Here is a 13,062-nt window from a genome sequence, read left to right on the forward strand (position 1 = left end):
AGATCCTCTAAAAGCTTAGATGGGCTTTCAGATAATTTGGAAAGATGAAGATAAAGAGACTCATTTTTTTTTTAAAAAAAAAGGTAATTAAAAAATATATGTAAAAATTAGTGTTTGAATGAAGGTTTAATATAGTAACTATAAAAACCTACACCAAGTGATAGGCTTATAAGGACTATGTTTGTGGACCAGGAAGCAGTTTGTCACAGAACAAATACGATTAGAATTGCAAAATGATGATACCATTTATTTGCATGAAAAGTGAAATGTCAGTATAGCAAGAGGTGGGGAAATATTCCACAACAATTAGAGGGTGAGATTTGTGTTGGAAGAGAGCAGTAATTTACATGGAGTAGTAAAGGATGACTGCAGAGTGGGGGAGGAGTCAATTGAGAGTTAATAATTATATGAGTTTATTACAGTCCAAAAAATGGTGCAAGTTAATAACAGTGGGGGTGGTACACTGATTGGGTTAATTTATTTTCATTTTGCTTTATTAAACATTTTACAGGGAGATTAAGGGGTAGATTTATTGAAGAGCGGGTGAACAGCGCAATAGCTCTTATGATATATAGAATAAATTAAAAAGACATAAAACTCAAAAATTTTCTTTCATGATTCATATATAGTATACAATTTTAAACAACTTTCCAATTTATATCTATTATTTCATTTTCTTTGCTCTCTTGTTATCCTTTGTTGAAAGATATATCTGCTAATTGGTGGCTGCATATACAACTTCTTATCATTGGCTTACTGTCATTTTGGGTTTCATGTCCCTTTAATGTGAACATTTTGGGTTTCATGTCCCTTTAATGTGAACAGAGATAGATAGGTAACAATTATAATAACTAAAGCTAAAAATGTATTTCCATATGTTACAGAAGTTTTACAGTTGACTGTTTTCATTAATTTAAGTAGCAACAATGGAATGATAATCGGGAAAAGGAAGGATTTGGTTGACGTTGCATTTATTGCTGAATGTAATCTAGTCTCATACCTTTGGTAGGGAAGCTCTGGACCCAGAGCTCTGAGTGGTCATGGTAAGTACAGTAGTAATACCCAATCCAACTCTGGCTGGAGCAGCATCCATGTTAATCCAGAAGGACACCCAGGAGAGGATGACGATGAGCAAGCTGGGGATGTACATCTGAATAAGGTAATAACCCATCTGTCTCTCCAAGTGAAAACGAGCTTCAATGCAAGTAAATTTTCCTAAAGGTAAAAAGAAACTAATTAAAGTATTGTAAGAATATACATAAAAGAACATTATGTGACTTTCACACTTCTCTATGGGCTATTTATGTTGCCTAAGCATATATGCCTAGTATACAGTACATATAAAATTACTGTAAATGTGGAGTATAACGTCCCAAATTATGTAACCATGTTATAAGGGAAGGAGAAGGGAATCCCGCCGGGGGCATATATAGGTTCCCATTGGCGGTTGTGGCGCCCAAGGTTTCTATTGGAACAGATCATTCTGTTTCAATCCCTCCCCTGAGCACCACAACCGTCTCTGGGAACCTATACATTCCCCCCTCCCCCCCTCCCATTGTACCTTTCTAAAGTAATTCCCATGTCCGGCCAATGAACTGGTACCAGGTAAAGTAATGTATGCAATTGCAATGACAGGTAGATCAAAAGGACGAACACAAATAGTTGATGTAGGACAGGTACACAATTCAGAACAGGCAGAGCATTGTTCTCATCGTACCTTCATGAATTCGTGTTCAGAAATTCCATATGCAATTCCATTTCTTACAGTTATTTTGCAAATTATATGTTAAAATATGTTTAAATAAAATATAGCATGTTTAAATAAAATATAGCATGTTTAAATAAAATATAGCATGTTTAAATAAAATATAACATGTTTAAATAAAATATAACATGTTTAAATAAAATATAACATGGTTAAATAAAATATAACATGTTTAAATAAAATATAACATGGTTAAATAAAATATAACATGTTTAAATTAAATAAAATATAACATGTTTAAATAAAATATAACATGTTTAAATAAAATATAACATGTTTAAATAAAATATAACATGTTTAAATAAAATATAACATGGTTAAATAAAATATAACATGTTTAAATTAAATAAAATATAACATAACATGGTTAAATAAAGTATTACATGTTTAAATAAAATATAACATGGTTAAATAAAATATAACATAATTTGGGACACTAAACTCCACATTTACCAAAATTGCTCTGAAGATATATTTATAAATATGGTTATCAAAAAATAAAAGTTTAGCTTACATACTTGTTTACTGACACCGGAATCAACCAGTTGACAAAGACATTTTTGGGTCACTACTGAACAGCGTAAATCTGAAAATCTGTAGCCTTTCCTGCCTTTAGTATAACAATTTTTCAGAACAAACGAATCAACAAAATTGTGGTGCTGCATTCATTCTTTAGTTCATTTATTCATTATTGCTTGTTTAGAGTTTAAAAAAATAATTGAAAAGAATACAGCTAAAGTAGTGATTTGTTTTGCATGTGTCTGAATGCACACATCTAGAAGTTTTATTTAAATTTAGATTACATAGTTGAAACTCTTACTAGGTAAAAACAGTTTAAATTCCATTCAGTAACTTTTTATGGGATCAGCCACCACCAGCAATGTGTACCAATACACATTTTTTTATTGGCTTTTCTATAGCCAGTACTTAAGTATTGAACATTTCAGTAAGAATGTAGTTACCACCGGAAAAAGCAGATATTTCTAATGGCAAAATAAAGGTAAATTAGCTATTTGTAAACAATTGAATACACTCCAGCAGGTAAAATGAATAATTGAGAACACTGATTCATTTTAATCTAGGTCTCTAATGTACTCCTCACACATATATATGTTGAGTAAACAATGCAAAATTACCCAATAGACAGGATTTATATAATACTTGCTACTTTTTGAACTAAAAAAGTGGCAAGAGCAATGGAGCAGGAGGTTTTAAGGCTACCTAAATTGGACCTTGCAAGGTATGATGTCCTTTTTTGGGTTGCTTATGTTTATATTGCCATGATATATAAGCAAAGAATGGTCATGCATTGATAACTGGAATAAAGCTTAAGTCTTCACATTATTTAGGTACAGAGTGATGAGGCTTTGATTGTAATGTATCTTAGGCAGTGTGTTTGTATTTTCCAATATAATTTCATCAGCTTTATTAAAGGGACATGAAACCCACATTTTTTATTTCAGGATTTAGAAAATGCATGCAATTTTAAACAACTTTCTAATTTACTTATTTTATCTAATTTGCTTCATTCTCTTGATATCCTTTACTAAAAAGCATATCCAGATAGGCTAAGTAGCTGCTGATTGGTGGCAGCACATAGATGCTGTGTGTGATTGGCTCACCATTGTGCACTGCTATTTCTTAAACAAAGGATATCAAAAGAATGAAGCAAGTTAGATAATGGAAGTAAATTGTAATGTTGTTTAAAATTGCATTCTCTATCGGAATCATTATATAAAATGTTTGGGTTTAATGTCCATTTAAATACTGCTCACTGTCTATTAAGGCCTGTCCTTGGGGGATGACCTTCCGTACAAAACAAGGTAAATGCAAGGTGACAAAATAAATAGTGAAAATACATTGCAAAGTTGGTTCATTATACATAACTAAACATTGTATATAAAAATCGCAAGGTGTTTACTGTCCCTTTAAGTTGCATCACATCATTACCAGTGTTGATTGTACTTTCCTCTTAAGAACTTTTAAAATATATGTTTCCAATACTGAATATGATTTATTGCACAAAACCTGTATAGCTGTTAAATTAAATTCAGTTTGAATCTTAATACAGTATTGGATTTTGCAACCAAAGCACATACATATTTAATGAAAACAAATTTTCAGCATAAGCTGACTAGAAAATATCTCCTGAACATCTCTATGTAAAAAAGAAAGATATTTTACCTCAAAAGTTCCTCAGTAGCCACCTCCCATTGTAAAGGATTTCTAAGCAGTATTTTAGTGTGTCTGTCCTAGGACAGCTGAAAGGATGAGCTTCGTGAACTCTCATATTATTTCACCAATCAGGTAAAGGAAACTTACTATGAAATCTCATGAGAGTTAAGTCAATTCTCATGAGATCACAGTAAAAGAGTTCATGACCTCAGCACTTCTGATGCTGATTGGCTGCTGTACATTTCTTCATTTTTTATTTTTTTTTTACCTGCAGCTGGGAGCAGCTGAGTATAACTTTTTACACAGAACTTACTCTGCTGAGCTGAGGAGATTGTGAGGTAAAATATCTTCCTTTTTTACATAGAGATGCTCAGGTGATATTTTCCTGTCAGCTTTTTACAGTTATACTGTATCAGTTTCAAGTGATTTAGCATATGAGTATTATGTCCCTTTAAAGGGACACTCTAGTCAAAATTTCATGATTCAGACAGAGCAGCAATTTTAAACAACTTTACAAATTACTTCAATTAACAAAATGTGCACAGTCTTTTTATATTTACACTTTTTTAGTCATCAGCTCCTACTGAACATGTGCAAGAATTCACAAAATATTCGTTTATGCATTTGGGAGTGGTTTATGGCACTTGGTACAGAAGGAGTGGAAATAGACATAACTTTGAAATTTGTTAGAAAAAAAATCTACTACTCATTTGAAGTTAAGACAGAGACCCCAATATTCAAAGCACCGCAGAACGTCCGGAAACTGCTTCACTGGTTTTGTCAGCCTCACAGTCTGATGGTCTGTCTAGATATTCAAAGAAAAGGTGTGTGTCCGAGCAATGCTGACGAGCAGAGTTGTCTCTCCCATAGAAGTCAATGTGAGTCCAAATAAAAAACCCAGCATTATTCCTTAACAATAAACTACATGGCCCATAAAATAAAAAACCCTCCCCCCCAAAAAAAACAATCTAAGCCCTAAAGTAATCCATCTCCTCTTGATCCAACGTTGGGCCATCTTCATCCTGGTTCCTGGTGCTGGATGGCAGAGGCGGACTTTGGTGGCCTCTTCTGCCTCCTTTGGTCTGCAATCTTCATCAACAATTGGGCATTCTTCATCCTGGCTCCTGGGGCCCATGTTCGCGGTGGTGGAGGTAGACTTCGGTGGCCTCTGCCTCCACTCTGCATATTCTTTTCTTTGTCTCTCTTCAGGGAGCCCTCCTCTTCATGCAGTGGTTGCCGCACACTGAAATTCCTGAAGTGCAGAACCACAATATATAAGGGTAGTAGGTACAACTTAATCCTGATTGGCTGATTTTAAATCGGTCAGTCCATATTGGCTGACTTAAATCAGCCAATTTCAAGAAGGTTTTTAAATTTAAATTCTAATTATCCGTTTCTATTGGATGATTAGAATTTAAATTTAAAAACCTTCTTTCTATTGACTAATTTTAATCAGCCAATCAGGATTAACTGGTACCCCTATATATTGGGGTTTTGCGCATCTGGAATTTCAGTGTGTGGCGGCAACCACATGAAAAGGAGGGCTAGTCAAAAAAAGCTGAAGAAAAGAAGATGCAGAGCGGAGGCCGCAAAGATGGTGCCAGGATGAAGAGGGCCCAACGTCGGATCAAGAGGAGCTGGATTACCCAACAATGAGTACCACTTTTGGGGTTAGTTGGGGGTGTTTTTTATTTTAAGAATAGGGTTTTTTATTTTTACTTTTTTGTAGCCTAGGTATTTTTAGTTAGATGTTATTTTGGGGGGTGGAGGGTTACTTGTTATGTAAATGTTTTTTTTTTGTAATTCTGTTTAGCAAAAGAGCTGATCACCTTATAAGGGCTTTTGTAATTTATGTTAGAGTTTAGGTTTTTTTTTTGGGTGGGTTTTTATTTTATGGGCCATGCAGTTTAGTGTTAGGTATAATGGTGTTTTTTTTTTTTTTTTTGGATACTGTAGTTTATCATTTTTTCTAACTTATCTTTTTCTTTTACAAAGATATGACGAGTCCACGGATTTCATCCTTACTTGTGGGATATTAACCTCCTGCTAACAGAAAGTGGCAAAGAGCACCACAGCAGAGCTGTATATATAGCCCCTCCACCCTCAGTCATTCTCTTTGCCTGTGTTATACTAGGAAGACATGGTAAAGTGAGGTTTTAGTTTTAGTTTCTTCAATCAAGAAGTTTTTTATTTTAAATGGTACTGGTGCATACTATTTTCCTCAGGGGGATATGGAAGAAGATTTCTGCCCTGAGGTTTGATGATCTTAGCATTTGTAACTAAGATCCACGCTGGTTCCCACAAGACTTCTGAAGGTAACCATGAGACATCTTCAGTGTGGAAACCGGTTTCATGCTACAAGCAGCATTAAGGTATGTGCAGCCTTTTTTCTGAGGAGACTTGGTGTATCAGAACTGGCTGGCATTATTTCCCTGTATGGGGATGGGGTAAGCAGTAAAACCTATTTAAATAAGAGGGGTGTTACTGGAGTCCCTATGTTATATTTATCATTAGTTGATATTTGGACATTATGTGACATGGGAGACGATGTTAAAAACAATGTTTTATGTTTTTTATTTTTGGCACATAAAACTTATTGGTTTTATGCTTGAGGGTTGTATTGTGTGTGTATTTCTACTTTAGTGCAAAACTGCATTTCCATGCAGTGTTGTTTGGGCCTACTCCAACTTTTGACCTTAAGGGGCGGAGCCTATTTTGGCGCATTTTCTTCAGGGTTAGCAGCAGTAAACAGTAACTCGGTGGCTCCTGAACTGTGTAGCTGGTCTGAAGGGTTGGAAACTTGATTCAAAGTACTCTGGGGGCAGGTAGGCGCCACAACAGAGCTGTGGCGAGGTGTAGAGGGTATTTTTTATCTATCTTTTGATTAGATGTTGATATAAGTACTTCAAAAGCCTTATTTCTGCCTTTGCTTCTGGTTGCAGTAATTTTTGATTAACCAATGATGTTTAAGTTAAATTTGGGAATAATTTAACGTTTTTTGTGCATTTTGGAAATATTGTTCACTTTTTCTTTTCTTAAAGGCACAGTACACATTTTTTCTAATGTTTATTTTATGCTATAAACAAGTGTTTTAACAACTTTTGTGCTATTACTAGTCTGTTCAACATGTCTGACATTGAGGGTTCTCATTGTTCTATGTGTTTAGAAGATATTGTGCAACCCCCTCTAACAATGTGTAACTTTTGTACTGAAAGGGCTTTACAATGTAAAAAGCACATTTTAAATAAAGTAAGTGTGCCTAAGGATGATTCTTAGTCTGAAGAGAATCAGGATATGCCATCCAATTCTTCCCAAGTGTCACAACCTTTAAACGCCCACATAAGCGACGCCTAGTACTTCTAGTGCGTCTAATTCCTTTACTCTGCAGGAGATGGCTGCAGTTATGTCAACTACCCTTACAGAGGTATTGTCTAAATTACCAGTGTTGCAGGGTAAACGCCATAGGTCAGGTATTAATGTAAATACTGAATCCTCTGATGCTTTATTAGCTATTTCCGATGTTCCCTCACAGTGCTCTGAGTTGGGAGTCAGGGAATTACTGTCTGAGGGTGAAATTTCTGATTCAGGGAATGTTTTACCTCAGACAGATTCGGATGCTATGTCATTTAAATGTAAGCTTGAACACCCCCACTTGTTACTTAGGGAGGTTTTAGCGACTCTAGATGATTGTGACCCTATTGTGATTCCTCCAGAGAAATTGTGTAAAATGGATAAATATTTGAAAGTACCTACTTACACTGATGTTTTTCCGGTTCCTAAGAGAATTTCGGAAATTATTAGAAAGGAATGGGATAGACCAGGTATACTGTTTCTTTCATGTAATTAGCAAGAGTCCATGAGCTAGTGACGTATGGGATATACATTCCTACCAGGAGGGGCAAAGTTTCCCAAACCTCAAAATGCCTATAAATACACCCCTCACCACACCCACAATTCAGTTTTTACAAACTTTGCCTCCCGTGGAGGTGGTGAAGTAAGTTTGTGCTAGATTCTTTGTTGATATGCGCTTCGCAGCAGGTTGGAGCCAGGTTTTCCTCTCAGAGTGCAGTGAATGTCAGAGGGATGTGAAAAGAGTATTGCCTATTTGAATACCATGGTCTCCTCCTACGGGATCTATTTCATAGGTTCTCTGTTATCGGTCGTAGAGATTCATCTCTTACCTCCCTTTTCAGATCGACGATATACTCTTATATACCATTACCTCTTCTGATTCTCGTTTCAGTACTGGTTTGGCTATCTACTATATGTAGATGAGTGTCCTGGGGTAAGTAAATCTTATTTTTTGTGACACTCTAAGCTATGGTTGGGCACTTTATATGTAAAGTTCTAAATATATGTCTTTAAACTTATATTTGCCATGATTCAGGATAATCAGTATTCCTTTATAATTCAGACTGTCAGTTTCATTATTTGGGATAATGCATTTTAATTCAATTTATTTTTCATTACCTTGAAAATTCTCAATTGACCATTTTCCCTGCGTGCTGTTAGGCTTGCGGGGGCAGAAAATGTTTCTTTTTATTGCGTCATTCTTGGCGCAGACTTTTTTGGCGCAAAATTTTTTGTCATTTCCGGCACCGTAGTTGACGCCGGAAGTTGTATTCTGTAAACGTCATTTTTTGACGCATGTGTATTCAGACATTTTTTTCCCGCCAAAAAATGTCGGCGTCGGCTTCGGCGTCAGAGGATGTGGCGTCATACTTGGCGCCAAAGAATATGGGCATTGTATTTAGCGCCAATAATGTGGGCGTCATTTTTGGCACCAAAAAATGTGGTTATTTAAATCTCACTTTTTTATTGCTTCTGGTTTTTAGAAGCTTATTATTTTGCATTTCTTTTCCCATTCCTGAAACTGTCATTTAAGGAATTTGATAATTTTGCTTTAAATATTGTTTTTTTCTATTACATATTGCAAGATTTTACTGTTCCTGTTTCAAAATCGTGCTAAGGGATTCCTTTTGACTGAAGTTCAGTCCTAACAAAGCTAAGTTCATTTATTTTAAAAAATGTTATGAATGTTTTTCTTTAGCTATGGTTTGTAATAAGTTATCATGATAAACTTTTACATGCAGAATCCGTTAGTATTTATGCTTTATATATTTGCTATTCTTTTTACATCTTATGTACAATAATTACGTAGAAGATTTATAAGAATATTTTTCTGATTCTATTTTAAAGGCTTTGTCTGACATCGTGCCTTCTAATAAAAAATTTTAGGTCTTTTTCAAACTTCTTTTTTAATTATTGAAGTTTCAAATGACCAACTACATAATGATTTATCCTTCTCTGATGATGTTTTTTCTCATTTCAGAATTTTCTTCATCAGATACTATCAAATCCACTTTTTTATTTTTAAAGTACATTTGTTCTTTGTTGAAAAGGTGTTGATTATTTTGGATATTAAGGTAATTAGTTCTTTCTAGACTAACTAACATTTTAGCGTATGCATTGACACTTCCTTGGAATTATCATTCTGCCTATATCTTCCGCCTCTAGTTTCTTCCAAAATTCTAATGGAGCAATCATTTGTACTGCTGGTGGTTTCCGTTAAGACAAGACCTTCTATCTCAAGGCCCATTTTTCTATCAGGATCTCAAATCATTCAATTTGAAGGTATGGAGATTGAACGTTTGATTCTTAGTCATAGAGGTTTCTCTGACTCAGTGATTAATACTATGTTACAGGTTTGTAAATCTGTCTCTAGAAAGATTTATTATCGAGTTTGGAAGACTTACATTTCTTGGTGTTCTTCTCATAAATTCTTTTGGCATTCTTTTAGAATTCCTAGAATTGTACCATTTTTCAGGTTGGTTTAGATAAGGTTTTGTCTGCAAGTTCTTTGAAAGGACAAACCTCTACTCTTTCTGTTCTTTTTCACAGAAAGATTGCTTCGCATTCTGATATTCATTGTTTTGCACAGGCTTTGGTTTGTATCAAGCCTGTCATTATGTCAATATCTCCTCCTTGGAGTCTCAATTTGGTACTGAGGGCTTTACAGGCTCTTCCGTTTGAACCTTTGCATTCTCTGGACATTAAAATTACTTTCTTGGAAAGTATTGTTCCTTTGGCTATCTCTTCTGCTAGAAGAGTTTCTGAGTTTTCTGCTCTTTCTTGTGGATCTCCTTTTCTGATTTTTCATCAGGGTAAGGCAGTGTTCCTTCCTGTTATTCATTATTTTGTTCAGGCTTTGGTTCTTATCAAACCTGTCATTAAGCCAATTTCTCCTCCTTGGAGTTTTTATTTGGTTCTGAAGGCTTTACAGGCTCTTCTATTTGAGCATATGCTTTCTCTAGACATTATTTACTTTCATGGAAAGTATTGTTCTTTTTAGACATCTCTTCAGCTAGAACAGTTTTTGAATTATCTGTTCTTTCTTGTGAGTCTCCTTTTTCTGATTTTTTCATCAGGATAAGGTGGTTTTTGCTATCCTCATTTCAATTCTTACCTAAAGTTGTGATTTCTATCAACATTAGGGAGGAATTATTGTCTTTTCCTAAGACTTCTTTGGTAAGATTCTTACATTCTTTGGATATGGTAAGAGTTTTGGTAAGTTATGGTAAGAAATCTTATGTTGAAGCTATTCAGATTTCAGATAGTTTTCTAGTCTATTTGTTATCTTTTCTGGTGTTAGGAAGGTCAAAAGGCTTCTGCCATTTATTTGGCATCTTGCTTAAACTTTTGATTCATCATGCTTATTTGGAGTCGGGTGGATTCCCGCCTTGGAGGATTACGGCTCATTCTACTAGGTAAGTTTCTACTTTCTGGGCTTTTTAAGAATGAAGCTTCTGTTGATCAGATTTGCAAAGCAATGACTTGGTCTTCTTTGCATACTTTTACTATGTTCTACCATTTTGATGAAGCAGTTTTGGTAGAATGGTACTTCAGGCAGCTGTTTCAGTTGGATTCTTCTGCTTATATTTTCAGTTTTTTTCATTATAAAAATTTAAACTTTTTTGATTTGGGTAGTGGATAAATTTTTCAGCGGAATTGGCTGTCTTTATTTTATCCCTCCCTCTCTAGTGACTCTTGCATGGAAGTTCCACATCTTGGGTATTTATTATTCCATACGTCACTAGCTCATGGACTCTTGCTAATTACATGAAAGAAAACATAATTTATGTAAGAAGTTACCTGATAAATTCATTTCTTTCATATTAGCAAGAGTCCATGAGGCCCACCCTTTTTGTGGTGGTTATGATTTTTTTTGTATAAAGCACAATTATTCCAATTCCTTATTTGATGCTTTCGCTCCTTTCTTATCACCCCACTTCTTGGCTATTCATTAAACTGAATTGTGGGTGTGGTGAGGGGTGTATTTATAGGCATTTTGAGGTTTGGGAAACTTTGCCCCTCCTGGTAGGAATGTATATCCCATATGTCACTAGCTCAAGGACTCTTGCTAATATGAAAGAAATGAATTTATCAGGTAAGTTCTTACATAAATTATGTTTTTCTCCCCCTTCCTAATTTTAAGAAAATGTTTCCCATATCAGATACCATTCGGGACTCATGGCAAACGGTCCCTAAGGTAGAGGGAGCTATATCTACTATACCCATTGAGGATAGTTGTGCTTTCAAAGACCCTATGGATAAGAAATTAGAGGGTCTACTTAAGAAATTATTTTTTAATCAGGGGTTTATTTTACAAACTACGGCTTGCATTGTTCTAGTAACTACTGCAGCAGCTTTTTGGTTTGAGACTCTAGAAGAGTCTCTTAAAGTTGAGACTCCATTAGATGACATTTTAGATAGAATTAAGGCTGTCAAGCTAGCTAATTCTTTTATTACTGATGCCGCTTTTCAAATTGCTAAATTAGCGGCAAAAAATGCAGGATTTGCTATTTTAGCACGTAGAGCATTGTGGCTCAAATCTTGGTCTGCTGATGTGTCATCAAAACATAAGCTTTTAGCTATTCCCTTTAAAGGTAAGACACTTTTCGGGCCAGAATTGAAGGAAATAATTTCTGATATTACAGGAGGTAAAGGCCATACCCTACCTCAGGATAAGTCGGTTAAAATGAGGGGTAATCGGAGGACCCCCCGCTTATTCTTCTTCCTCAAAGCAGGAAGGGAATTTTACCAAATCTAAGTTGGTCTGGAGACCTAATCAAAACTGGTATAAGGGTAAACAATCCAAAAAACCTGCTCCTGCTCCTAGGACAGCATGAAGGGGTGGCCTCCGATCAAGGACTGGATCTAGTAGGGGGAAGACTCTCTTTCTTTGCTTGGGCAAGATATGTTCAGGATCCCTGGGCACTAGAAATAGTGACCCACGGTTATCTATTGGAATTCAAGGACTTTCTCCCAAGAGGGAGTTTTCATCTTTCAAAGTTATCTTCAAACCAGATAAAAAGACTGTGTAAAAGACCTATCTACTATGGGAGTAATTTGTCCAGTTCCAAAATTGGAACAGGGACAGGGGTTTTACTCAAACCTATTTGTGGTTCCCAAAAAGGAGGGAATGTTCAGACCCATTTTAGATCTCAAATGTCTAAACAAATTTCTAAGAGTTCCATTATTCAAGATGGAGACAATACGAATAATTTTACCAATGATCCAGGAGGGTCAGTATATGACTACCGTGGACTTGAAGGATGCTTACCTTCATATTCCTATCCACAAGGATCATCATCAGTTTCTAAGGTTTGCCTTTCTGGACAAACATTATCAATTCGTGGCTCTTCCCTTCGGATTGGCCACAGCACCCAGAATCTTCACAAAGGTTCTAGGGTCTCTTTTGGCGGTTCTCAGACTGCGAAGAATAGCGGTGGCGCCTTATCAGGACGACATTCTGATTCAGGCGTCAACATATCATCTGACAAAATCTCACACAGACACAGTGTTGTCTTTTCTGAGAACTCACGGCTGGAAGGTGAACATAGAGAAGAGTTAACTTGTCCCACAGACAAGGGTTCCTTTCTTGGGAACTTTGATAGACTCGGTAGTTATGAAAATATTTCTGACGGTGGTCAGAAAATCAAAGATTCTAAATACTTGCCGAGCACTTCAGTCCATTCCTTGGCCATCAGTGGCTCAGTGTATGGAAGTTATTGGATTAATGGTAGCGGCAATGGACATCGTTCTGTTTGCTCGCTTTCATC

General features: G+C 35.7%; 1 protein-coding gene across 1 annotated transcript in view; it reads right to left on the bottom strand.

The window, feature by feature from the left end:
• GLRA1 (glycine receptor alpha 1) overlaps positions 1-13,062 on the bottom strand; it is a gene marked incomplete at its 5' end in the record, with an annotated part of 351,072 nt that overhangs the window by 34,581 nt on the left and 303,429 nt on the right. Inside the window, one exon of the mRNA XM_053718691.1 lies at positions 1,001-1,215. Within this exon, the coding sequence (XP_053574666.1) occupies positions 1,001-1,215 (215 nt within the window). The remainder of the gene's footprint in view (positions 1-1,000; positions 1,216-13,062) is intronic.

Source organism: Bombina bombina, chromosome 6 (assembly GCF_027579735.1).
Source record: "Bombina bombina isolate aBomBom1 chromosome 6, aBomBom1.pri, whole genome shotgun sequence".
Classification (NCBI taxonomy): Eukaryota; Metazoa; Chordata; class Amphibia; order Anura; family Bombinatoridae; genus Bombina; species Bombina bombina.